Genomic DNA, 27,465 nt, shown 5'->3' with positions numbered 1-27,465 from the left:
ACATAAAGCATGTTAGTGTCTATCAGCAAATCACTCTGGAGAATTTGTCAGTTCAAACAACATCCTCTCAAATTTTATAGCTGAAAACTCAGCACATGCATATTCCAAGCAGAGAAGCTCTTGTCTATTTGGAGAGAGCATTATAATTCTAGTCATCATATCTACAAAACATAGATATTATACCCCTACTGTTCCCCTGGTTCTATAACTACTATGGAGTTTGTCTATTTCCCTTTGAAAGAAAAAAAAAAAGATGAAGGCAGTCTATTTTATAATGCGAGTAGGCCACAAGGTGAAGAGCAGAACTCTTGTGCACCATTAAAGCAGTTTCCAGTCGAAATTTTACTCAAAAAAAGAAGAAAAAGATTCCAGTTGAAATGGTGTAACATACTCACAGTACCTTCTACTGTAATTCCATGATAATTGATAGATATACCAGGGAGAGAGTTTTGGCAAGCAAGATCTTCTATTGTAAATGAAGCAGTCTTCTACAAGAAGTGGAGAAACAAGGCTGCAAAACCTTGATATACAGAAAGATATAACAGTTACAAACACTCATTCCTTTCCATGATACATTTCATAATAAGGCAGTGACAAGAATATAATGAATTTCTCAAACACCTTAACAACTTAACTAACATTTTTTAATTAGCACAGACCACAGAGCATGGTACTGATGTTAGTAACATATAAGAAAGAAGACCAAATGGACTGCTCTATATATTGCAGCAAACCACGGTTTAAGCATTGTGCTGATAATAACATTGTTCAGATCGTAGTGCAGCGACCTAGTCCATCCTTAATTTGGAAATTAAGAACAGAAATATTGGTGAAGCTATGTGGACGAGCCCCTAGTGCGAAAATGAACAGCTCTGGAGGCCATAGCTCTCAAATTTGCTCGAGCAGAATGAAGTGTACTCCTCTGCTGCTCACGGTTGTCATGAAAGGCTACCATAAATTCTTCCCTCTGCAGTCTAAGAGCCAATGCAGCATCTTCAGACTGGCTCGGGATGGCTCTTCGTCTGATGATTCTTTCCCTATCCATCACTTGAGAAACCCGGGTTGAGCTTCTTGGATGACTGCTTCTAGTGTTACTACTTGCATGGCTATTTCTAATATTACTACTGCTGCTTTTTTCAGGACTTTGGACAGTACTGCTGCGTGAGGTCGCAGAAATTGAGTTCTTCCTTGCCTCAACTTCCTCAGGAAATAGGAGTTGGATGGTGTTCCAAAGTACCGTATTCACCGTGCAAGATCTCCCATTGCTGCAATCAAAATCAAAAGTTTGCATTTGATCCCATGACCTTCCTCTCTTTCTAGCAAATAAAAGTTACTCAAATATAGTATGTCAACTGTAAGAACTTATTACTGAAGGTGAAGATCACCTGATCAGTTGTCTGCATTTTGGACAGCGTTTTCCGCATTTAGCAGCAGCACATTTCAAACATTTTATACAAAAGCTGCAAAACATAAAAACTATATAAGAACTAATATGATGGAGCAATGATTGGAAAATCAAGGAATTAAAACTAATGCTTTAAGCCATGTTAAAGCTCTTCATAAGGTAACACCTTAAGAGGGCCTTTTAACGCTTTTATGGCTCCTAAAATCACAATTCTAGAGGCTCTTTCAGGATTTATAGAACCAGTCAAGGAAAAAAGGTAATGTATCCTTATTGATATGCAACTTTAGAGAATAGTAACAGTAATTCACCAGTTTCTTTCCTCCTAAAATGTGAGGATCCGTGCGGGCGTGTGTTTAGTCCCACATCGGTTATTCGCTGGGTAGATCTTGGGTACTTATACAGGATCAAGGAACCCAAATAATACCTTCCGGCTAGCCATTTTGGGTGAGGTCCTGGGTTGTTACTAATGGTATCAGAGTGGACCCGGCCCATAACTTATGTGGACTAGGGGACACTGCAGCACGGATCCATTGGGGTTGACCACGGACCGATCGTGGTGTTAATGATTAGATTTGAATGGATTTGAACCCTTAGCCTGACGAGGACGTCAGGGCTTGAACGGGGGGAGTATGTGAGGATCCGTGCGGGCGTGTGTTTAGTCCCACATCGGTTATTCGCTGGGTAGATCTTGGGTACTTATACAGGATCAAGGAACCCAAATAATACCTTTCGGCTAGCCATTTTGGGTGAGGTCCTGGGTTGTTACATAAAATCCAATTGAAAGCTGATATATGTATACCTTAGAGCAAAAATGTTGGATTAACTAGTTATTTTACAGCTTGTAGTTTTTTTTTTAAAAAAATAGAGAGATTAGACAAAAGTCTAATCTAATTCATTAAGATAATGGAAAACAACAAAAATTTAGAGCTTGGGTGTTACCTGTGCCCACAAGGAGTTGTACTCGGTTCAAAGCAAATGTCCAAACAAATCTGCAAATGTACAGAGACCACGTTTGTATATATATATATATTTAAAAAAAATCTAAGGAAACTCTAACAAAGATCATTCCAGAAACCAAATCAAGAGAATAGGTAGTGGAATAGCTCCTCACAGCACAAGAGAGCTCTTCCCTCAGCCGATCCATGCAGGGAAGGCCTTTGCTCGAGGCCTTTTCAGCCGGAGCTCCTTCTCCCTCTGTCTTCTTCTCTTCGGCAGCAACAACAATCTCCGGATCTTTCCTTTTAGCGCCAGGATCTGCAGATGAAACACCAAACATGAATCAAAAACCCAATATGAAGAAGACTCAAATCGCATGAAACAAAAGGAAAATGATGGAATTGAAGAAAGAATACCTTTTTTTGCAACAGTCTGTTCTTCATCATCATCGAGACAAAGAACAACAGGGGGGATTGCATTGGGAGATTGCCTACGAGATCTTCGCTTCCTGCAACATTAAAAGGGACTTATTAGGACTTCTATCACCTTAAAGAAGTCAGAAGTGAACAAAAGAATCAAGAAGAAAGATGGAAAGAAATGGAAAAGGACAGAGGACGTGTGATCGGGATGGGTATTCGTCCTCCTTGTTCTACTACCTGTTGGAGTTGGTGGGTGGAGGGGTCTTGTACTGCGGACTGGGGCGCTTCCTGCGTCTGGATTCTCTCACGGGTGTGTCTTCGACGACGAGACTGGCGAGCAGGAGGGCTTCCTCGTCCCAGCCGGCCATGGCGGCGGCCGACCGGAAGCCAGGGCTAAGAATGCTCTCTTTCATCGTCGCCCGGGGAGATCTTCTGGGTGGGTTTTGTGGATTGTTTGGGCTGTTGTCTTCTTCAGCCGCCATTCTTGCTCTTCTTCTTGCCCAGGGCTTAGTGGGAGTACACGAAAACCCTCCCCTCTCTCTGTAACTCGAGGAAGAGCAACGGTCGAAATTTTGAAATGGGCATCAATTTGCCTCCAACGGCTATAATTTGGGACCTGATAAATTTGGACTGGAAGCTGTATCTGCCATGATTGCGAGATTGGAAAGTCATAAAAAAAGAGTAAAATAATTCATTTGAGTTGGGATGGATGGCAAAAGTTACAGTCAAATACAGGCGAAGTCAGCGAGGTAAGATATAATCCAACCGCATCCATTTTCAAATCTGATTGGATTCGAAATCTGAAATCTAAGACAGTGATCTTCGACATTTTTTACTTTTATATTAATAGTTTATTTTTTTTATTCATATGCGTTCAAGTAATTAATAACAGTTAGATTTATGCTAGGATACTTTACATTTCCATCATTATTTTTGTAAAAATAAATCCACTTCCATTTGATTAAAATAAAAATTAAAGTCTTTTATTTTATTCTATATGATATATCATGAGAAAAGTTCAAAAAAATTTGATTTCTCTTTTCACAATGAGTATCATAAGAGTTGGATAATTCAAATTGAAAAATAAATTAGTTCATATTTCAATATTGATTAAATTTTTTATTCAGAACAAAATAATCCCAAGTATAAAAATATTTAGGATTCAATCAAATTAACTCAATTTTAAATATATATACATATACTGATATTTATATTTCCCATCTTGCAACTTAGTGGCTAATTAATTGGATCACCTTTTTTTCTAATTGCATATTTGCAGGAACTTGGTTTACTTTTTTGCCCAGCAAAATGGTGGGCAATTAATAAAGTTGGCTCGCAGCTACAAATATATATTTGTATCCATATTTTTCAACGCAATATAGACGCATATATTAAATGGATACCAAAATTAGTATCCATATTTGATCTAAACGGATATGAAAATAAATCGGATATTAAACATATCTATATTTGTTATGTATAAATATTGATACAAGTCTAATATTGGTTACATGCATATTTTTTTATCTAAATATAAATATAAGTTGAATATCATTTGGATATAAATCGGATTTTTTTATAAAATTTAATAATGAAAACTAATATTCATTATATAATTCTATAAGAAGTAACATAATTCACTATACAATTGCATGCAATATAAGATAAATAAAGATTTAAGGTATGGTCCTTAAACTCACATGGAGAGTGATTTGTTCAAGAGTCTAAGTTACTCATTTGACTAAATTCTCATTAAAATTTTAAAATTAAAAGTATTTAAAATAAAAAATATTATATAAAAATATTATATTTTTGTATAAAATATTATTATTACTCTTTAATTATAGTAGGAATAAAAATTAATCATGAATTATTTATTTTTTAGAAGGCTTGTAAGAAAAGTATATATAAATATAGTAGTACATAGAGTTAATAATATTTCTAAATATTTTTTAGTAATAAAGTTTTGAAAATATATAAATTTAATTTTTCATTTTTATCAAAGAAAAAGAATCTATTTTTTATAGAAAATAATAATTAAAATATGAAATATTGTAATATATACAAGATGATTATTTAATGGCTTGAATGCTATAATAAGGCAAAAAAACTATATATGTAAGTTAAGAACATTATTGTGGCTCAGTGGTTGAGTGCTTGCTTGCTAAGCAGCACATCTCTGGTTGGAAAATATCAACTATGTTAGTATAGTCCCACATTCACAATTACAAAATTATTTTCTACTGGTTCAAAAATGTCAACTATATTAGTATAGTCTCACATTACCGAGTCAGGTAGCACTAACTTGCAACCCAAGCATGGCAGGTTCCACTTACTTGGACCATCTCTATGAAAGCTGAGGCTTCGTCTCCTTCTTCTCTCTCTTCTGATCTTTCGGCCGTGAATAGAGATAGCAAAATATGATTCAATCCATATTCGATCCATCATAAACAAGTTTGGATCGTAAATAGCTTAATCTGTTTAACCTGTTTATTAATTGGATTGGACATATATTTTAGATATCTGATCCGTTTAACTTGTTTGGCACGATCCTACTGCCCGTCCATCATCCATAGGACCATAGCTAGTCTAAGTGGTCTTCTCCATCCGCTTACCAGATAACCAGAGATCCAGAGGACTAGAGCGGCAGTCAGCAGAGCGGCCATCGCCCATCGTTACAGCCTTAGGACTTCTCGACTTTCTCAGTGACTTAGATTAAACTCTTCTAGCTCTTCTTCCTTCCTCCTTCGCCCGTTCCCTTGCCGATCCCATTCTCGCCTGGCTCCAGTGAGCCTCCTCTCTTCCCCTCTCTCCAACACCTATTCCCATTCTCCTCATTAATGGGTTTAACTAGCTCATCTCAGGTCCATCTGCAAGGCTTTCGATGATTTCAGAAGAGATCCTGACGGCGCCACCGCCGCTCACTTCAAGAATCTCTTGGAAGAAGACTGCATCAACAATTTTCCGGATGACGAGCGCTACAGCAACGACATCAGATTCCTCAAGATCTGAATCCTCGATGTAACTATGTAAGCCCTCCTCCCATCTCCTCGATGTAACTATGTAAGCTCTATTTCTTCTGTTTGTTGGTGTTTAGGGTGACGCGATTCAAGATTTCAAAAGACTCTTCGAGATGCTGGAGGTGAAAGGAATCTGTCAAACCCACTCTCTGCTCTACGAGTCGTTTGCATTATTTCATGCTTACAAAAGACATTTGTTGGCGGCCCACGACGCTTATCATCTTGGCCTGTCCAGTGCAGGTTCACCTCTTCTTGCCTCCTTTTTTTTTGTTAATTAGATTTCTCTCTAGGTCTAGGCAATTGCGTTTTGAAATTGTGTTTATTAAACGGGTTAAACGGGTCGGATCGTTTTACCTATTTATTAAATATGATAGGTTCAGGTTGTAATTCGTGACATATTTAATAAATAGGTCGGGTTCAGGTTTATGATTTTCTAATCCGACCTGCATCTGATCCGATCTGTTTATTTCCGGCCCGACCTGATTGCCACCCCTAGCCGTGAACCACCCTGATTTGGGCTAGCAAATCACCGAGAAATCGTCCAAAAAAAGGGTGCCCTAATTCGGTCATCTTCTCCTGCGATTTTGCCGCCACCAACCGCCGGCTTTGGCCGGAGCTGCGGCCACCTGTGGGCGCCTTCGAGTGGGGGCTGGGCCACTATGGCCACTACTCCATTGGTGCTGCTGGGGAAAGGGGGGAAAGAAAAAAGCGAAGGGGAAGGTGACTTCCCCATTCATGAAGAGAGAGGTTTCTCTCTCTTCTTCCCCCTTCTCTCTTTTCTCTCTCGTTCTCTCTCCTCCCTCTATTTTATCTCTCTCTTCTTTCTCTCTCCTCTGCCTACCTAAACTTTCTTTCTCTAGAGTTGATTGAATCCCGCAAATATGACTCTTAGTGATTTCTGGATCAACCTTGGTGAAGGATCCTGATTTAAGGTCATCAGACAGTGTGCCAGCCCCTCTTTTTATACACTATTAGTTTTAATCGCTATTAAACCATATGTGCCCTAGTCTAAGCATGATTTGATGAAATCATCTTGATCAGGCTGACCTAGATATCGGGCACTCTTGCTTGGTCAGTCCTATGAGGGTGTTGGAATTTAGGGTTTTTATGATGAAATTCTAATAAAAAGTAAAATTTTGAAATATTAGGCTATGAGAAAAAAAATTGAAATTAATTGAATTTATTAGTTGGATTGCATTTGCAAGATAAGTAATGATCTGTCTTTTCTAAATTCTTCATTTATATAATATTAGTTTTATATTGAATAAATTGTTAATGAATTTATATGTGATTTATAAATTTTACAGGATAGTGATTTGAATGAAAAATAGATATATAAATTAGAGTAATATTTTTTAGACTATTATTAAATTATCTATTAAATTCTTGCTAATATTTTTATTAAATGAATTGTCTAGTTAAGATATCCATTACTTAGTGGGTTGTATAGCTTTTATATGATTTCTTACTATTTTCGTAGATCCGAAGAATTAGCTCGATTGGAGTTTTTCAATATGGAAGAGCAACTAGAGGAACTGTAGCATAAGTTATCTTGGATTAGAATTTATTTAAATTGATGTATTACCTTAGACTAGTATTAGAATTGTGAGACATTGTAAGTTGAGTTAGTTGATAAAATAAAGATTGCATATTATTAGTTTAAATTATTCTATTGCATATTTATGACTTCATGTTGAGATGCCTTGCATGCTCATGGGAAGAGTTTTCTATGAGTGTGTGGTGGTTGCTACAACCCCCCAGCTCGCGATCACGGGTTGGAGACGTGATAGTCTTTCAAATGCATACGTTGTAATTCTATGAGACAATCTTTTTAGGTTTTATTCAAGCAAAAAGGAGAACCTTTGTATCTACAAAATGGAAATTGTTTAGATGGTAGGGTGCTGATTGTTTTTTTTTTCACCCCTCTTACTACTATGTTTGAGATTAATTTGATTCAAGGGAAAGGAATGTCCATTTCTTTTCCCCATCACTAAAGTCAATTGAATGCTTGAAGCTGTAATTATGTGAGATGATCTTTCAAGGCTTTATTCGTGCAAAATGGAGAGAGAACTTTGTGTCTATGAAATGGAAATTGCTTAGTATGTAGGGAGTTGATTGAACAGCCATGTTGGTGCTCTGGAGCCACTAAGTTATTTGTTAGTATAGTTGTTTTCATTGCCTCAATGAAATAACATCAGCTTTATCCTCTTTTATCCAACACATAAAAAGACATATCTTCGAACATATTTAGCTTTAAAAGAACAGTTACGGGCAGCAAAATATTAGAATCTTTATTTTTTCTAAGAGAGTCAATCATAATTCATTTGTCATTTTTGGTAATTAATAAATTAGCTGCATAAAAAAAAGTGGGCCTTGGGGTAAAGATAAAATTACTTCATTATGGCCTAAATATCACAGGTTCAAAATACGAATATAGCCTTTTTGTACGTAGAGATAAGGCCATACGTGCATATGACCATCCCATATCCCACTATATGGTAGGAGTCTTGTGCACTATAATTCCCTTTTAATTAATTAGCTAGAAAAAAGGAATATGAAATCCAGTAATAAATCAGGTGAGCTCTTCAAATATTAAGTTTATAAGATTGCTTGAAGTAAATATTTAAAGAAAAGAAAAACACTTAATAAAAATTAAGATAGTAGGTCTCAGTGATGATATATGGAATGGAAAGACAAAAATACATGCACAGCTAGATTGGTAGAAATTTTAGAAAATAGTTAGTGACAAGTGATGTCTTTAGAACTTAAATTGCGTAAGGTATATTATATGTTTAATTACTTCTAAAAGCTTTACCAACTAGTATCAAAACACCAATAAAAAAGATCATATATTATAAAATAACAAAATATAGTTTATTGTTCATATAAGCTGAACATTTATCCTCAAAAAAGTGTTATAAAAATACAAGATACATGAGTAAAAGCCTAGCTAGAATCATAATTAAAAAATGCAAAAAAGAGAGAGGAAAAGTTTACTAATCAAGACATACTCTGAGTATTGCCTTTAAAGAAAGATTTATCCCTGCCAATATAAATGGATTGCTTAACCACGGAAAAACAACCTACAACTAGAACTAGAACTCAAGATATATAAATGGATTGACACCTCCGTGCTGGAAGTAGATCTGAGGGTGGCCTGGACCAAATTATGCCACGCTAGACGAGCGCTCCAGGCTATCTCGATCATATTGAAGGGTGACTCAGCCACCGTCATCAGTTGGGTCCAAAAGAACCCGAACGGAGAGGGAGAGGGAGAGGGAGAGGGAGGGGTACACCTCTTACTTCGAGACATTTGGGACATGGTGTATGATACAGTGGCCTTTCAGGCTCCACATGTGTACCGAGAGGCCAATGGGGCAGCGGACTGGGTGGCAGCGTATATGGCGAGCCACTCAAGAGACACTCTGTAGGGAGGAGAGGAGGAATTGCCTAGGGCACTATGTAACTTATTGTTTGTTGATTCTACTGGATGTATTCGTTCTCGTAATATATGAAATACCTGTTTTAGCGCAAAAAAAAGGGATGTAGAACTCAAAGATAGTAGGGAGGTAGAGAAGAAGAAAAATAGCTCAAAAACATAGATTGGGTTTCAGTGATGGCCATTTTAAATAAATATTTTTTCTATAATTATTTCTTGATCTTAGTTCTTCAATTAAAAATGAATACCCAATGTAGAATAAATAGCTAGTTGATTAAGCCAATCCAATCATGACCTCTCTTTTTTATAGAGAGCGAGAGCAAGACAGAGCCAATCAAATCATAGTAGTCAAACAACAAATACAATGGAATCTCATATAGCAAAAATTGTACAAAGAAATGAAGAATCAATGCAATAAATATATTAAAATATTAAAAGGCAACAGAAGCAAAATAGTAATATGTTTCATATCATAAAAAGAGTACATGCCCACTTGTGCCATGCCAAATCATAGATATATCCACTACGTCTCTAACCTAACCTAATAACACAAATAATTCAACAACACATGAAAGAAATATCTAATAAAACATTGCATAAAATCACTAAAAATGTGAAGGATTTCTAACAATGCCCCATGCTTTTAGAATTTTAGAGAATAGAAAACTAGGTAATATTATATACTGTGTTTTTCAATGAAATATGTCTTTTGGTATTGAAAAATGTCCTTTGGGCTTGAATAATCATCCAGCACAAGCAAGCTTCAACGCATGTTCATCTGAAAAGTAAATGAAATGTTAAACTTAGAACCTTGTGCAAAGTACCAGTGTTTTAAAGTCAGGTTTGTCTCGATGACACATTATGGTCATGCACTAATATTCTAGATTTCATAAATAGACTAGAGAAAGCCTTAGTTCTCATATATTGCTATTCCATAACCATGCTAATATAATTATGCTCTCCAAGGGTGTTAGCAGCATAAGCCCTAGCCTTTAAAACTTGAACATATTCAAAATAAATGCTTCTCATCTAATTGTTGTAATTGGGCATTTATATTCTAAAAAGGTATAGAAGAAGGATTTTTCTGTATCAATTTACTATCCACATTGAGTCTTATCTCATGGGATCTCCACTCAATTACGTTGGGCTACCATGACGGATGACTAACTAATAGGTCTCAATTCCATCCTTTAACATGAATTATGGACTAGGTTCCTTGCAAATCTCTTGCTAGATAGTTTAGCTAGGTTCTTAGCAAACTAATATAGTACTATATCTCTATTTTGATTTTCTCATACATAAACACATGCGGGCATAATATATATGGGTAATTAATTTCCCACCCTCCAAAAGACCGTGGTATAACAAAAAGTCTCCATTGACCATAACTAAAATCTTCGGTCCAACAACTTTACTAAGTTTAATTTCCGATCCTCAAGAGCAATTTATTTTTTAAAAAATATCGAAAATGCCCCCGCCCCTACGATGGGGAGGTGTTGATCCCCCCATTCCCACCGAAGAAGAGAAAGAAAAAGGAGGTTAGTTGCAACAGCCAGGCTGTGGTCGCCGCCGGCCACGGCTCGGCCCCCTACCGGGCACTCCGACGAGGAAAGCTCTCCCTTGAGTTGCAGGTGAAGGAAAGAGAAAATGGGAAGAAAAGAAGAAGAGAAGAAGAAGGGAGGCTGGGCCGCTTCCACCGCAGTTGCCGCAGGCGCCACCGACCATGGCCTGACCCTCTCTCACGGCCGTCGCGGCTGCCGCTAGCGTCGCCGGCCTCGCGAGAGAAGAAAGGAGGGAAAGTGCGACTGTCGCTATCCCGCTGCGGCCGCCGCCATCCACGGCCCGGCCCCCTCCCGAGCCCCCTCCCGTCGTCGCCACAGCCCAGCCCCTTTCCAGCGCCGCCAGCCTCGCGGAATGAGAAGAAAGGAGAAAGAAGAAGAAGGAAAGAAGAGATAAAAAAAGAAAAAAAGAAAAGAAAAGAAAAAAGAAGAAAAGGAAGGAAAAAGAAAGAAAAGAAGAAAAGAAAAGAGAAAGTAAATAAATAAATGCATATATATATATATATATATATATATATATATATATATATATATATATATATATATATATATATATATATGAATGAACAAATAAATAAATAAATAAATGCATAAATAAATATATTTCAATGAAATAAAATAATAAATAAATAAATAAAAAGAAAAATAATGAGTTAGTAGCAAATAATTTGATCTTTATGATAGTGATAGGTACAGTGGATTTGTCACCATTTCAATTAGTTAAGTAAGCTTGGAACTCAGTTCATATAGCCTCAAACACAGTTAACTCACCATTGCAATTAGGTTAGCAAGGTTGGTATACAGGTAATATAGCATGGCACACATTTAAATAAGCTTGGCATGCAGTTAATCAATGTTGAACACTTAATCTAGCCTGGGACACAGTTAAGTCTTCTAGATACACAGTAAGTAAGCTTGGAAAACACTTAATCGAGCATAACACAAAATCTTGGAACACACTTAATTTAACTTGAAACACACTTAAATCTTCTCTGTACATAGTTAAGTCTTCTCTATAATTATGTTAGTAAGCTTGGTACACGGGTAATATAGCATGACACACATTTAAGTAAGCTTGGCATGCAATTAATCGATGTTTGAACACTTAATCTAGCCTAGCACACAGTTAAGTCTTCTCGGCACACAGTTAAGTAAGCTTGGAACACACTTAATCTAGAATGGCACAAAGTTAAGAAATCTTGGAACACACTTAATTTAGCCCGAAACACACTTAATTCTTCTCTGCACACAGTTAAGTCTTCTCTGTATACAATTAAATGTTCTCTGCATACAGTTAAATCTTCTCTGCACACAGTTAAGTTAAAAGTTAACTATTCAAAAAAGAGTTAACTGATTTCAAAGTTTTTGCAATATTGAGCCATCTTAACTTAATTGTGTAAAGAAGATTTAACTGTGTTCTGAGATGATTTAATTGTATGCCATGCTAAATTAAGTGTGTTCCAAGCTTACTTAATTGTGTACCGAGAAGATTTAACTAGATGCCGGGCTAGATTAAGTGTTCCAACATCGATTAACTGTGTGCCAAGCTTACTTAAATATGTGCCATATTATATTACCTGGGTACCAAGCTTACTAACCTAATTGCAATGGTGAGTTAACTATATTCGAGGCTATATGAACTGAGTTCCAAACTTACTTAACTAATTTCAATAGTGAGAAATCTATTATACCTATCAATATCATTAAGATCAGATTATTTGTCACTCACTCATTATTTTCTTTTTTGTTTATTTATTTATTTCTTATTTTATTTCATTGAAATATATTTATTTATTATCTTATTTATTTATTTATTCATTCATTCATATATATATATATATATATATACATTTATTTATTTATTTATTTTCTTTTTTTCTTTCTTTTCTTTTCTTTTCTTTTCTTTTCTTTCTTCTTTCTTCTTCTCCCGCGAGGCCAACGGCACCAGAAGGGGGCCGGGCCATGGTGACCGCGGTGGCTTTATTTATTTATTCATTTATTTATTTATTATTTTATTTCATTACAATATATTTTATTATTATCTTATTTATTTATTTATTGTTCATTCATATATATATATATATATATATATATATATATGTGTATATTTATTTATTTATTTTTTTCTTTTTTTTCTTTTCTTCCTTTCTTTTCTTCCTTTTCTTTTCTTTTCTTTTTTTTTTTCCTTTTTCTTTTCTTTTCTTTTTTCTTCTCTTCTTCCCTTCTTTTCCTTTCTTCTCCTCCCTCAAGGCTAGCAACGCTGAAACGAGGCTGGGCCGTGGGGGCCGGGCCGCAGCCGGCGGCGGCCGCTGCAGACTAGTGGCGAAGTCTTCTCCTCCCATGAGAGTAAGAGTACTCGGTCGAGACAAAGAGGAAGAGGAGTCGATCAAGAGGAAGAGGAACACCCTTTCTGCAACTGATAATCAATGTCTTGCCAAACCTTAAACTCCCGCCTGAGTTTGAGGATGGCAATAACAGTGTTTGTTATTCTCTGTGTCCAAGCCAATTGGTTTATCAACTATTATATCTCTATGCATGAACAAGCCAATCTAAAGGAAATGAACCTCTCCACAACCTTTTGGGGGCTCCTATCTCTAAGGTCAGCTGCTGCTAATGTCATTCCAAAACAAGATGTCACGTGGTTGGAAGAGGCAAACAAACATAGTTCATATAGCTCTGATGGGATCCGACGCGGTAGTGCTAGTATCATCGCACCCAACAGCCTAATAGTTGAGTGACATAAACTTGCTTGTGTTGATCCATACCATAATCTTAGCTTATTAGAAAAACTATCAATCCAACCTTAATTAAGCAGATGCATTCACACTCAGAACATCAAAGGGATTAAAACAAGCATTTGTGATTCAAGAACCACCAACCCAACCCAAACCAAATCAAACCAAGAATTTGGCAATTGGCTCACCCAATCAAATGGAATCTCAAAATGGGTAGCAGCATCTAAAGAACAGCATCATGGATGCTGTCCTTTGAGGACACAGCCTCCGGAAACCCTCCCTCCCTCCATCCCTACTTTGGGACACAAATGGGAGGCCACTCCTTGAAGACAAAAGGCAGGGCAAGCTTCATGGGGACCACGGAATCCACTCCACGTCCGGGTTTTTCCTCCAAAGAAAGGGTATGGGATTAAATGGACCTGGCTGCATGTCTGCGTGCTCGTCAACCACCTCCTTTTCTTTTTTTTTTTTATGCTCATCAAAAGAATCTTTCAGCGATATTTTCGAAGGTGATTTGCTCCGAGCCACTTTTTGTTAATTTGGACGGTCCTCCATTTCTGTTTGTCCTGCGAGTTCTGTGGACTGACTCGACTTCTTGTGCCTGCCCTTCTTCAATCATGTGGCCCTCAAACACAACCATTTCTTTAAGCCGGGCATGAACTGGCAAGAATCTTTGGGCCTTGGGTTATAACTCCTTCGATAGGGTGGTCCTCATGCACTAGCTTTCCACCCAAAGCTTGTGTCCTTCTTGTTCTACTTGCTCTTCTCTCTCTCCCTCTGTCTCTCTCTCTTCTCTCTTGTTGGATATGGGGAGACAGCCGTGCTGCGATAAGATTGGATTGAAGAGAGGTCCATGGACAATGGAGGAAGATCAGAAGCTCACCAACTTCATCGTCAATAATGGGATACCTTGTTGGCGTCTTGTTCCAAAGCTTGCTGGTATCTCTCTCTCTTTTTTGTTAGAGATTAAGTTTTATGAAAGCAAGCCCACACGAGACTAAAATGAGTGAGATGTTGCTTTTTGTTAATTCCATTTTGAAGAAGATATATAGCTTATAGAACCTGAAGAATGGAGCTTTTTGTTTCGAAAAATTAGCTCTCCTTTTCGGGAAAATCTTTATGCCTGAAATGAGGATTTAGGATCACTATTCTTCATACATGTGCAAACCTCTCCTAGCCTGAGCTTAATTTTGAGTTGAGTTTGGTTCAGAATTAGCTAACAAGATGATGTGGATATGCTTTTGTTGTTGCTACACTCTACGGAGGTTTGATGAGATGTGGGAAGAGCTGCAGGCTACGATGGACAAATTACCTTCGGCCTGATCTTAAGAGAGGAGCACTCTCTGAGGATGAAGAGAACCAAATCATCCAACTCCATTCGCGCCTCGGTAACAGGTCTCCTCCTTCAAGATCATTCATCATATTATCTCCTTGAGGGGCTAATAATCATTTCATTAAACATAGAAGTAAGGAATGAAGCATGTTAGCCATTAATCTTCTCCGCATGACTTGAGATTTTCTCCTATATATGCATGGCAGGTGGTCCAAGATAGCTTCTTATTTCCCAGGCCGCACCGATAATGAAATCAAGAACCATTGGAACACTCGAATCAAGAAGAGATTGAAGCTCCTGGGATTGGATCCTGTGACCCACATGCCCCTCAAACAGCCTGCAAAAGGTGGCAGCCTAAAGAGTGACTCTGATTCAGAATCTAATCCCCCACAAGTCCAAGGCAAAAGCATAGAGATTATGGACTTGGTGGTCTCTGGTAGCCAAGAAGAACTTCTGGTGAAAAATGAGAAACAAAAGGAGGTCCAATTTGACTCCAATGGCACTGAAGCTCTTTTGCATGGGGATGTGATGTCATGGGAAAACTTGGATATTGAAGAGATGAAGCCTCGGCCCGACCCTTCGAGCAGCTCCGGCGCCTCATTCTCGATGGATGACACTCTCCACCCTTCTTCTGTGCAAAGAGACTCCAGTCTTGGGGGCTCCAACCTATGCTGGTTTGATACTACTGATTCTTTTCCTTCATGGGAAGCATTGTATCCTCTTGAAGATATCTTTCCATTTGGGAATTTCCCATAATTCCCATCATTTTTTCCATGTAAGAGTCCATGTCAGGCTTGTAATTAGTCAATAAAAGGGAAGAAGAGGAAAAGGGAAATAATACACAGAAACATATTTCAATGGAAATTCTGCTATATCTTGTATGATGAGGAGTCTCAACAATGTGAAATTGCTCCTTTCTTTTGGTAATATCTGGCCCTGCAATATAATCACAATGTCCAAATTCCTTTTTGCATTACTCTCAGCATTCTTGCAAAACAGATTTCTCTGAATTTTTACATTTGGCTGCAATTAAAACAAAAAACGATGAATCAAAGATCTAAACTTTTAATAGTTTTGAAGTATTTATGCATTTACAAGGCTTTTGTGGTTAACATATTGGTAATATGGCATATCTTGTTAAAATCTTAATGACACCATTGTTGCATGCCAGACATATGCATGATCGCACTTGAATTGAAGAAAAAGAAATTTGAATTAAACCCCAAGCACAGATACATCCTCACATCATCGTGCCGACAAGTTCAGACACATGGAAAAATATCAGAATGTCAAATTTGTCTTAATCTATAAATACTTGTGATAAGATGATGGCATCCACAATCATGCATGGCATAGATGTCAATGCATTAGGTAGATCTGCCACTGTGATGGAGAAAACCATTAAGAATTTGTCGGTTAAATTTGCTAATTAATATAAATGGTTAGTAGCTGAAGATGTTGCAGAACCAGATTGCATATATTCTAAAAACAGCATATAATTTAACAGTTTTAACCACCCCCCCGCGGTCTCTGAGTGTACTACATAGGAGTTTGATATTATGAACTATCACAAAATTAATGATCTTGAATATTATTTATATAAATACTGATTTTATAAAGAAAAGGTGTTTGAGTGTGGTTTACCTTTCTTTCATTTTAAATTATGTTTTTAGATTCTCTTTTCCCAAACAATTTCAATTTTACAGTTTTGTATATTAATATAATGAAAAGGACATACTTCTAAAGCTATGGTTTATGAGTTAATGTTCTCCTCAATAACTGTTTGAAGTTTCAAAAACATTGGACAGGAGAGGGCAGATAAATGTGTATGACAAGATCTGACATGCCTTTTCTTTCCAGAGGGCATATACAATATATGCATCCTTTTGAGAAGCACTGTATGTCAGATGTCGGTTAACCATTTATATTTCAAAAAATAGAGCTTACCAACTTTTTTCAAGGGTGTTGGGGTGTTTCTTTTCAAGTAGGTGTGTTGCTTCTGATATTGTGTAAGTTTGCAATTAGAATATTTTTCACAATCCACATGTTGTTATTGTAGTTGTTAATAGTGTTCTTCATTATTAGCATCAACCACGTAGCTCGAAGTTTCTTGTTAAGCAATTCTAGATCTAATTTGTTCAAGGTCAATGAATTAAAATAAATTTGAGATCTTTAGGATTGAATTTTTTTATGCATGTAGGAAAAAGAAAAAGAGAGAAAGAAATGGACCGCTGAACCGAATTCAGATCATCTTTCCTGCTTGACTTCATAGTTATCACTTTCAGGGTGGATTTCTCAATCCTTTCCTTTCTTTTTCTCTTCCTGATTCCTTGTTCTTCTCTGAGAAATGGTGCATAGCTCAATCCTTTCTTTTCTTCTCTGTTCCCCTCAATCTCCATCTTGTTGAATAAACTTATCTTCTCTCACCAATCATTGATATGTGCTGCTGTTTAATGCTGGATTCACTGTACTTTGATAGTTCAGCCTCTACTATTGGTGGTTAACATGTTGGTTGGAAGTCATCTTTAATACACATTGTTTGAAAAACAAAGAACATGCATAAACTATAACATCCAGGTATATGCATAAACTATAACATAAACAATAGCAATACCAATGCCAAGTCTAAACTAAAAGGAGCTCTCAAGCCTAAAATTAAGGGCTTGCAAATGCTAGGGTTCGTAGTGGAATCGCGCAAGAGGATTAACATATGTTTAATCACATGCAAACTTTCCTTCCTTCATTGAATCAAGGGAAAGGAATCCTATCAAGATCGATCTTCTGGGCTGCTTATAGTTTATAATGCGTTTAGTTGCGCAGTTGTTAAATGAGAAATTATTATTTTTTTTGTCATACATTTAGGAATCAAGTCTTCCATAAAGAAAAAAGATGGAAAAAAAAAAAAGAACAACCAAGCAATAAATGCACAGTGATTTTAAGAAATCCCAGACCTCTAAACCTTATAGCTAGGTTGTTGCAACATAATGAAGGACCAGCAAACTTAGTCTACTTACAAGGTTTTTAAAAAGAAGCCATACCATACTGGTTTTTGGGGTACCGCATGGTCCATATTCCACATGCCATTAACATATATTATTTTTATTTTAAAATACAAGAAACATAAAAAAAAAAATAAGTAAAAAATAAAAATAAATAAGATTTATAAAAATAAGAAAATTTAAGCGTATATTTTTTAAACTGCTACAAGACTAGGCTGCATTTGGAGACTGAATAGACCTAGTACAATTTGATCAGAAGACCACATCTAGATATCTTGAGGTACATATGACCACCTAGACCATATTTTAAAATAATGCACTTAATTTTTGTTAATTTTATGCCATCAAATAAAAGATAAGAAATGCTATTTTGACTTTGAATAAGTACGACTTGAATCTCACATTACACCATGCTTGAATCAGCCCTATTGGGGCAAATGATCTTTTTTTTAATTCAACAATACTAAACCAAATAATTATTTTTGTTCTCTATATGGCTCGACTGCATATGGATACGACATCGGCCCGATGTAATGTAGTTGCTAAACCTCATTTGTATCTGCAAAGGTATACCTACAATTTTTATTATATTAATGTGATTAAATGAATATATGTGAATTGGCTAATTCAATTTTGAGTTGGTAAGGATTGGGTAATTCACATACTTCATGCATGGATCAGTCAAATTAGGCCGAATCATTTGATTCACTAAGATTCTGCAAATGCATAGAACTCGATCTGGCTTAGGACCATGAAGCAACATAAATTAAGTGGTCAATCTGTTTGCTAACTATTATATCTTTGAGATTCATAAGAGCTTCCCTAACTAGAATTTGTGGCCATGGCTTGCATATTTACTATTTAGCCCTTTGTCCCCACCATGCTCCAACATAAACATAATAAAAATCTCTTTCCTTTTTTTTCTTTTTCTAGAACTTTTATTTGACTTATTAATTCATTGCTTGAGTTATATTTTTTTTGTTCATTGGTATAAACCCAATAATTATACAGGTCTCCATGGAATAATTTTTTGTTGTGTACAAAAATACTTTTCATTCTATCATTTCCGAAAAAATTCATATTTGTCTCTCAATAAAGCCTTGTCATCTTCTCTAACAAAATGCAGTCAAAGAGGAATTTTCTCAAATTATTTGAACTAATTCTCTATAGTCTGAACCTTGTGATAGACGCTATGCATTTGGTTGCTAAGTAGACCCATAGTAAATGCATTGACTTTATTCCTAAATAAATAGCTGTTGGGTGAGTAGACCAAGAATAAATGGTTTAATGTTCGGAGTAAACTATCTACTTCATATGGTCAAAGAGTTAAATCTGAATTAAGTGTAAAAGCAGCTTTACCAACTTCCTAAATATCTATTTTACCCTAAATTTCTTGGCCAACTTTCAACCAATTAGCCTTAGCAATTTGGAGCATTTGTGAAAAAAAGAAATGCTCGGATCTTCTTTAAAACATGTGCAACTTAAGAGTTATACTCTTGCTATTGTACTGGCCCTTTTGGCACATTGGTCCACAGTTTGTTAACAGAAGCATCTCACTAGTTTCTCTGGACTCCATATAAAACTCTGAAATCTTTGAGGGCTGCCCCTCTTGAGGGGCATCTTTCTTCTTGCCTCCTTGAGGGCTATTTTAAAGGAAGTGTACAATGTGGTTGCTTCTGATTTGGCAGGTTGTACTCATGTAAGAGCAATTTGAATGCCATTTTCTACCACAAAAAAAAAAAGGAGGGAGAGTACAATGTTAAAGATAATCAACACTGATAATCTCATTAACCTCTTGGACATTTAGCTGCTCGTCGTGGAGTATCCTCGAAACATTAATCTAATAAGCATGATCTCCACAAATTGACTCCTGATAGTTTAATCTACAACCTGAATGCTGTTTGGAGGAGCACATCTGAGCTGTTGACCACATTTCTTGATTCAGATGCCACTGCATAATGGAAAATTTACTTGACTGCACAACCTATGATCTTTTCTGTTGACCTGCATCAAGTTTTGACCTTCGGAGTTAAGAAACATGAACAAAGTCTAGACATTCAGACCACTTCTTACTCGCTCTTAGACAGCATTTTGGAACCCATTATTTAACAAAAATTATGATAAATCTTCTTCATCATTTGTTTCGAGATGATCGTACTCTTTGCAATCATTCCCTCATATGCCCTGCCGGGATGCCAGGAGTTATTATCCGCCCGATAAGAAACTTTCTGGCAGGAAGAGAGCTTGAGAAGTCCAATGGAGAGGATATGCACATCTGCGATATGAAACTTTTTCCCTTTTTTTTAGGTTCTCATAGCATTATCAGATAGTAGCAACGGGTAAAAACATGAAGAGCCTAGAAAGGCTTAACATAAAGTCCCTTTTCTGGCATACAAGTCTCCAGCAAACATACTTACAGATCTCTAAAATCCACAGTTACTCCAAATGCCATTGCTGTTACTTCCATTGTTACACTTACAATTCAAGGAACTGAGAATAAACTACAGTGAAAACTTCCCTCATGTAGTACCAAGAGTGAGGTTGTAGATAGCAATCTAATTTTATCTACTCAGTCAAGCTAGCTGAGAAGAATTTTGCGGAAAATACCACAGTCAGCATCATGTCTGATAACAACATATTATATAGAATTTTAGGAATATTTTCATGCAATTTTGTTCAAGAAATATGCAAGGGAATTTGGTTCTACCAAATCAGAGACATCAAACAAATCATTCCAGTAAACAGACCCGAAAGGGGCTGAAGGATGAAGATATTTACAAATGAATTGAACAGGGCGAGTTATGTGGAGATGTGTGCAATGGTTGCTGTTTGATAGATGATACCACTAAAAGATGATAGGCCTATACTGCGAATTTCTTGAGAATTATCATCATTGTTTGGATTTTTATAATCAGAAAGATACCGGAAGATGGGAGGTAGATGCTACAGTAAAAAAGATGCTGAGGTAAATGAGCAGCTGATGCAGGACCAAGAGATTAAGCTTGAATAATAAGATGAAGCATTCATCATGTGCTATCACTAATAGAACGATATAGAACCAATTAAGATGACTTAGAGTTGAATCGATGTAAATGCCCCAAAATGAAGTTAATGATGGAAAACTATAGGATCCATGACAACCTCTAGTAATACATCCACTGCAGTTATTTATGCATTAAGCCAATACCAACAAATAGAATGGATTGCAGTTCAGAATTAAGATATGCACAGTGACATTCAATACTTACAGAATGCTGAGAAAAATGACTCGTACTGGCAGCTATAAAGGGAGTTAACAAACTTGGACAGATAAGGAATTTTGCTGATTACAGCAAGAATTTCTGGTGCATCCACCACCTGTCATATCTTGTGTCAGAAATGTATTTCAACTCAAAATTTCAAAGAACCAAATACATATAAAAAAGTGGTAGAATACCTTTTGTTTACGTAAGACTCTATCCAGTGATATAATGCTTGAGAGGACAGTATAGAAGATGAATGGGACATAAGAGGAGCTCATAAGTTGTAAAGGTTGATATGGAATCCAAAAAAAAATTTGCTGCTTTCTTAAAGTTCATGCAATATAGGCCTTCATGCACTTTTAAACAGTTCTTCCTCTCCCACTCACCTCCCTCCTCAAACAAGCTGCCATCATCATACAGACAACAAAAGAAAGGTTTGCAATCATGCTTCACCAATGACAAAATGGTGCGGAGTAGATTTCAGCATAGAACTTTTAAATTACAATCTTACTTCTTAGCCTTGTCAATAGATTTGGAAATGAGATCATTGTCCATGTAAAAGACTCTGAGCTTTAATGTGTAGAACACCTAGTCCATCTTTTGACCCACAGCAACTGTTTTCCCTTCAGTTATTTTGAGCTGCTCCAATGCTTTCTCCTGCATCGAGAAATGATTGTAAGCAAACAACAATATTCAATGTAAGCAATTTCGCTAATATGACAGTATAAGTTGATACAAGGACTACAGACATACCTTATCACCGATCCAAATGTAAAACAAGGACTTAGCCAAATGAGCTTCACAAACTTCACTTTCTCCTAGAATTTCTTCAGCATCAGCAATCCTTCACAAAGATAAAATAATGTTATTTCTGACAGTACATCGTAGTGGATGAATAAAGTAATGCCAAGGTCTAATTCAGGAAGGTAAAATAATTGGGCAGAACCAGGTTATCAAAAACACACTGTAAGATCTAGCAATTAGACAGCTAAAGATTTTGTGTGCACTTTCGAATGTCCAAAAGGTCAGTTTCTTATAGAGAATGAACCATGGTCTCTTGTAACATCACACTACGTATTCTTAAGCTATTGCACCAAACTTTCTGCAAAGATTCCTCAAAACAGAAGGCTCGATATCAGACAGGGATGGTGGCATGTAGGATTACTCCAGAAAAATGTCTTTGGCAATTACCCTGATTTGGTTTTTCACATTCATTGGTGCCACAGGCCCAGAAGTGTTTGTCAATGTTTGCAAATTGCTTATGTTTCTGCAGACATTTGTAAAGCTAGATCCTATGGTCAAATTGTGTGCAGTATTTTCTGTGTGTCTGGAAGTGAATGAGAGAGTGAGTACACACTTGACAAGTAGCCAAGTGAGATTTCCCATAACTCACCACAATTGACACAAAAAACTTTCTAAGACAGATAAAGCTTATGTAAGGCCAATCCTAATACCTAGGGGGAAAAATCAAATGCAAAGGTGATGCAACCAGCTTCCAGAGAACCAAGAAATGGGCCTTAGGCTTTAAATGGACCCTTTCTAGGCTACATGGTTGTCCAAGCATAAAAGATAACGGATCTGCTTTCTGCCATAATAGCAAAGGAGTTTTAAAGATTGTTCAATATCTTTTACCTTTTTTCGGTGACAAAAAATAAGGAACTATTTCCTTTTTGTTTCCCTTCCTTTTCTTTTATAATAACCAAACAGGTGGATAAGTCTGTGACTGTACATCAGATGGATATGAGAAATTTAAGTTTATGGTATTTTCGAGTTAGGATTCCTAGTCGCTCGTTTATGTTGGCAGTAGTAATTGTTACCGGACCTCCTTACCAACTGTAAAGGAAAGACTACCAACTACCAGTTTGGAAGAAATATGAAAAGTGAGAAAAGGGAGGAGGAATTGGGTAAAATCATATTAAAGATAGCATGATCTTAAACAAGCTTTTGATCTCCCTCTATGACCATCCAAGAACCAGGGGCGGCCCAATACATTTGAGGGCCTAAGGCGAACTCACTAGGGGAGGCTTTTTTTAATTATTATTTAAATGATAAAATTTTTTTAATAAGTATAAAATACTTTTAAATTTTATTAAAAAATAATTCGTCTAGCTTTTTGAGAAGCTAAATTACTAATTAAACTTTTATACTTAAGATCCATTAAAATACTATTTTCAATCGATAATATAGCTAATCCATTTAATCTTTCTTGTGACATAGTTGACCGCAAATAAGATTTTATCAACTTTAATTTTGAAAAACTTCTTTCAGCAGAAGCAACTGTTACAGATATTATTAACAATATCCTATAAGCAATATATGCATTTGGAAAAGAATCTATTTTTTTATAAAACATAAAATATCAATAGGAGTACTAGTTTCTATTTATAAAAAAAAAATTTAAACTTTTAACTCTGAAAACATATTAATACCATTAATATTAGAATATTCACCATACTTTAAAAAGTTTTTAAGATTAAAACAACACTTTTTCAAATCATCTTTATTCAAATATTTTAACTTTTTAAAATTAAACAAAAAAACAAAAATATTATCATATATGGCAAATTGTTCAAACTTATTTTGAATTGAAGAAATAGCTCGATCTACTATTCATAAAAAGTAATCAATTCTAAAAGATTCTTCAGCTGATCTTGTTGTCTCATCATTACTATTTTCATCAAAATATTTTTTTCTACGGATCACATGTTTTTCATGAAATATAGGTTCTATTTTTATTTCATTTGCAATTTCTTTAGATGAATTCAAAGCATTCATGAATCCATTTTTTCTATAACTTTTCAAATAAGAAAGAAGACCTTTTAATTGATCTATAGCAACTTCAATATGCATGTCTTTAGATTGTAAAATTTTACTAACTGAGTTAACAGCAAACAATATATCATGTCAAATATTCATGCCTAATAAGTATTCAAATTTCTCAATCTCATATGTAGCTCAGCATGTGGCTTCACTTTTTATTTTAGGATCTTCACTAGTTTTCGCTAATTTAACTAAGACATCTCTTATTTAGAAGCTTAGTTTTTAATTGTTTTGACACTTTCAATGCAACTTTCCAACGTGTTTGTGACAAGGGTTTAAGAGTCAATGTGGATATATTATTTTATAAAAATTTTCATCATTTTATAGAAGAAGAAAATAAGGTATAGATTTGTTGCATCACTCCAAAAAAAGATATGACATCCACATAGTACTAAATTCAAGTTATGACATCCACATGGTGTATAAAACACTCTAGAATTTATATCTAATAATCTTCTTTGTACACCTTGATGTTTCCTTTCATATTAGATCCGTTGTCATACTCTTGTCCTCTTATATCGTTAATCTCAAGTTTATATTTTTCTATTATATTTATAAGTTCACTAAAAAGGCCTTTTCCAGATGTATCATCTACTTATAAATATTCTAAAAAATATTCTTCTACTTTTACTGGACTTGTTGAAGTATCTACACATCTTAAAACTATGATCATTTGTTCCTGATAGCTTGCATCAGGAGTGCAATCAAGTATTATAGAAAAGTATTTTGCTTCTTTAATCTTTTTAATTAATTTCATATGCTAATATTTGAATCAATTCATTTTGAATATTATGACCTAAATAATGATTGTGAATTTCACCATGTTGAATGCATCTAACATGTTCTTACATTATTGGACCAAATTCTACAATCATTTCAATAAAACTTAAAAAATTTCTGTTATTACTTTAATAGATCTTTTCATTCTTTTCTCGAAATGCTAAATTATTTTTTGCAAGATTTTTTACGACAGCAATAATTCTCAATAGAACTTTTTTTCAATAATCCTTCTCTTGGTTTATTTGTTCTTGGAGACTTTTATCAATTGTCTTATTTTTTAGCAATCTCACTTCCAAATCAATCCATCTATTCATGCTCATAATATGTTCATTAGTTGTTTCATGACTTTTGAGCTTGATACCTAGATTTTTCCAATCCCTGCTTTCTTTATTGACTAATTGACTGTGAGGCCCAAGCCGGAGGAGATGCCAGAATCCTCGGCTGCGCCTTCTCGAGCATAACGGGGGCGAGATCCGCGGCGGCCATTTGAATGGCCGATAAACCCGAGCAACCGCCGCTGAAATTGCGGCGGTGAATGAGCATAGCCGTTTGTAAAATCCCCCCATTGACCGCATCTGAGATCCACCAAGCACTCCTCCTTCTCCACCCCACTCTGTCTCTAACCCCTTTCTTCTCCTCCGCTGCTAGGGTTTGGAGCTCGCACCAGTGCCGCCGGAGAGAGTAGCCGCAGCTTCTCTTTATAGCAAGGTATACCCTAACCCTGTGTTCTTTTTACCTTATAATAATGAAATAAAACAAAAGAAGAAGAGGGGAAGAAGGCGTACCTGTGGTCGTCTGCGCCGCCGGCTCCCGGCCATAAGTGCCGTTTGGTTTCGGCCGCAGCCACCGCCAGTCATCGGTAGGGACTGCAGCCGGATCAGAGCCTTTCCCTTCTCCCCTCTGGTGGGACAAAGGGGGCAACTCACGCCTGTCTCCCTGGGTGAGAAGCAAGAAAGAAAGGAAAAAAAAAAGAGGAAGGGGAATGCCGGCCACGGGCCGCAGGCACGACCTGCGACTGCGGGCGCCGGAGGCCGGGGACCGCCGACCGCAGGCACGACCTGCGACTGCGGGCGCCGGAGGCCGGGGACCGCCAGCCGCAGGCCGTGGGTTCGGCCACGGCTGCAGCCGCGGACCGAGGGCACGGCCACGGCCGCAGCTGCGGGCGCCGTAGGCACCGTGGGCGACGGCCACCGGCGGCGCATCGGCCGAAGGGGCGTCGCCGGCTGCCGTTCGGCCCTCTCGAGCCCGACCTCCCTTACGGGAGAAAAAGGGGGGGGGCGAGAGAAGAAGAAGAAGAAGAAGAAGAAGAAGAGGGGAAGCTTCGGGAAGAGGGGAAGCGTCGGGAGAAAAAAAAAAAGAAAAGGAAAAATAAAATAAATGATAATAATAATAAATATGTAATTAAATAAATAGAGAATTAAGGTAATAGATGTATTTAAATGAAATGAAATAATAATAAATAAATAAATTAAAAATAAAAAAAATGATGAATGAGTAGTAAATAATCTGTCCTCTATGATGATGATAGGTACAGTGAAATTGTCATCTGGTTCTAGAGATTCGTGAGCGAATCAAGGTAAGTAACCCTGGCACTGATCTTATTAATTTAAAAATTACTGTTTAATTGTAAGAATAAAATAATAAAAAAATATATTTGTTATGATGTATTTTCTTAAAAGTAGGATCAAGCATATGATTGCATGTGATTCATAAGTTTGATTAAATTGCATCCTTCATAAATATTTCAGTATAAATTATGGTTATGATAAATTGCATGAAAATGAGATTTGTGGCATGATTATGAATTTTATACATTACGATGAATTATGGTTATGATAAATCGCATGAAAATGAGATTTGTGGCATGATCATGAATTTTATACATTACGATGCCTTTTGTCATTTTCCAACCTATGTATGAAAGTATGACTAATGAAAAAGAATAATGATTTATGAACTCTCAGATAGCTATGCCCACCTCTAGAAATAGAGGTCAGTCGACCCCCCCTGGAGTTAGCATCCAACGAATATGGCCCTCTGCCAACGGGTTAAAGTTGGTAACGAATAAGAATAAGTTATAAAACTTGTCGACTACGAATACGAACCCTGTCACGGGATTATAGTGACCATAGCAGCACATCCGTCTGAGAGTAAGATTTATAAAGAATGGATGAATGGCAACATTTTTATAAGACTTGCATTATCATGTTTATGAACTTGCATGGTTGAAGCATATTTTGCTTTTTAAACCTGTTTGAATAGTTTATCTATGAAATGCTTTATTTTCTGTTAAGTTCTTCAAATGATGCATTGGCATGAGAAAAATTATGCTTGATCTAATGGGATAGTACATGGTTACTTACTGAGTAGCAAGCTCATACCTCCCTGTTGTTTTCTTTATTTATTTCAGATAATTAAGACGATTTGGAGCGGAAGAGAGTGAATGAAAATTGGAGTGGAAGCATTGTTATAGGGACTCTTAGAAGTAATCATGTTAATAAGTTTGGGTTGTAATATTGCAACTCAAGTATTTGATTAGATGCACTGTATTTGCTTCTTTATGGTTAGTCAATAAACTTGATCGGATTTGGTTTTATTCCATAAAATAATATTGTTATCATGGGCTGCGTGTTATGTGGGCAGCAACCTACAATAGCACGGCCATGTCATGAGCCGGATCTGGGATGCAAAACAAAAAAAAAAAAAAAATGTCCGGATTCGGGGCGTGACATTTAGTGGTATCAGAGCAATAGGTTTGATCATGAATAGAAGTTAGAG

At 36.4% G+C, this 27,465-nt stretch overlaps 2 protein-coding genes, 1 long non-coding RNA gene and 1 pseudogene across 4 annotated transcripts; 2 read left to right on the top strand and 2 right to left on the bottom strand.

Moving 5' to 3' along the window:
* Positions 1 to 200: 200 nt before the first annotated feature.
* On the bottom strand, positions 201 to 3,467 carry LOC103719650 (uncharacterized). Its single transcript, XM_008808991.6, has 6 exons — positions 2,998 to 3,467; positions 2,758 to 2,849; positions 2,517 to 2,659; positions 2,345 to 2,394; positions 1,386 to 1,460; positions 201 to 1,265 (listed from the first exon to the last, which is right to left on the bottom strand). Exons 1-6 carry the CDS (start codon positions 3,240 to 3,242, stop codon positions 836 to 838), a joined length of 1,035 nt encoding a protein of 344 aa, XP_008807213.3. The 5' UTR covers positions 3,243 to 3,467; the 3' UTR covers positions 201 to 835.
* A 1,436-nt stretch (positions 3,468 to 4,903) lies between these two features.
* Positions 4,904 to 7,445, top strand: LOC148714087 (uncharacterized). 2 transcript variants are annotated; one of them, XR_016400286.1, is made up of 3 exons: positions 4,904 to 5,789; positions 5,858 to 6,020; positions 7,261 to 7,445. It is a non-coding gene; the product is annotated as an uncharacterized LOC148714087 (long non-coding RNA). The 2 variants fall into 2 exon arrangements; XR_015977205.2 differs by having other exon boundaries at positions 4,904 to 6,020.
* A 5,558-nt stretch (positions 7,446 to 13,003) lies between these two features.
* On the top strand, positions 13,004 to 15,710 carry LOC103719651 (MYB-like transcription factor ODO1). Its single transcript, XM_008808992.6, has 3 exons — positions 13,004 to 14,452; positions 14,779 to 14,908; positions 15,053 to 15,710. The coding sequence occupies exons 1-3, from the start codon at positions 14,320 to 14,322 to the stop codon at positions 15,600 to 15,602; spliced, it is 813 nt and encodes a 270-aa protein (XP_008807214.2). The 5' UTR covers positions 13,004 to 14,319; the 3' UTR covers positions 15,603 to 15,710.
* A 4,280-nt stretch (positions 15,711 to 19,990) lies between these two features.
* On the bottom strand, positions 19,991 to 25,544 carry LOC103719652 (26S proteasome non-ATPase regulatory subunit 6-like; annotated as a pseudogene).
* Between the last annotated feature and the right edge of the window lie 1,921 nt (positions 25,545 to 27,465).

This window comes from Phoenix dactylifera, chromosome 4, assembly GCF_051530095.1.
Source record: "Phoenix dactylifera cultivar Ajwa chromosome 4, Ajwa_hap1_PhDact_Kaust_v1.1, whole genome shotgun sequence".
NCBI classification, from domain to species: domain Eukaryota; kingdom Viridiplantae; phylum Streptophyta; class Magnoliopsida; order Arecales; family Arecaceae; genus Phoenix; species Phoenix dactylifera.
The sequence above is the reverse complement of the archived record's forward strand: the minus strand, read 5'-3'. Positions and strand labels throughout refer to the sequence as shown.

What these genes read in the sequence shown, in the direction of transcription:
- LOC103719651 (XM_008808992.6), top strand. Translation starts at nt 14,320, where the DNA reads ATGGGGAGACAGCCGTGCTGCGATAAGATTGGATTGAAGAGAGGTCCA. An exon ending in TCTTGTTCCAAAGCTTGCTG is followed by an intron (nt 14,453 to 14,778) that starts GTATCTCTCTCT and finishes CACTCTACGGAG; the next exon opens with GTTTGATGAGATGTGGGAAG. An exon ending in CATTCGCGCCTCGGTAACAG is followed by an intron (nt 14,909 to 15,052) that starts GTCTCCTCCTTC and finishes TATGCATGGCAG; the next exon opens with GTGGTCCAAGATAGCTTCTT.
- LOC103719650 (XM_008808991.6), bottom strand. Translation starts at nt 3,242, where the DNA reads ATGGCGGCTGAAGAAGACAACAGCCCAAACAATCCACAAAACCCACCC. An exon ending in CCACCCACCAACTCCAACAG is followed by an intron (nt 2,850 to 2,997) that starts GTAGTAGAACAA and finishes TTAATGTTGCAG; the next exon opens with GAAGCGAAGATCTCGTAGGC. An exon ending in ACAGACTGTTGCAAAAAAAG is followed by an intron (nt 2,660 to 2,757) that starts GTATTCTTTCTT and finishes TTTCATCTGCAG; the next exon opens with ATCCTGGCGCTAAAAGGAAA.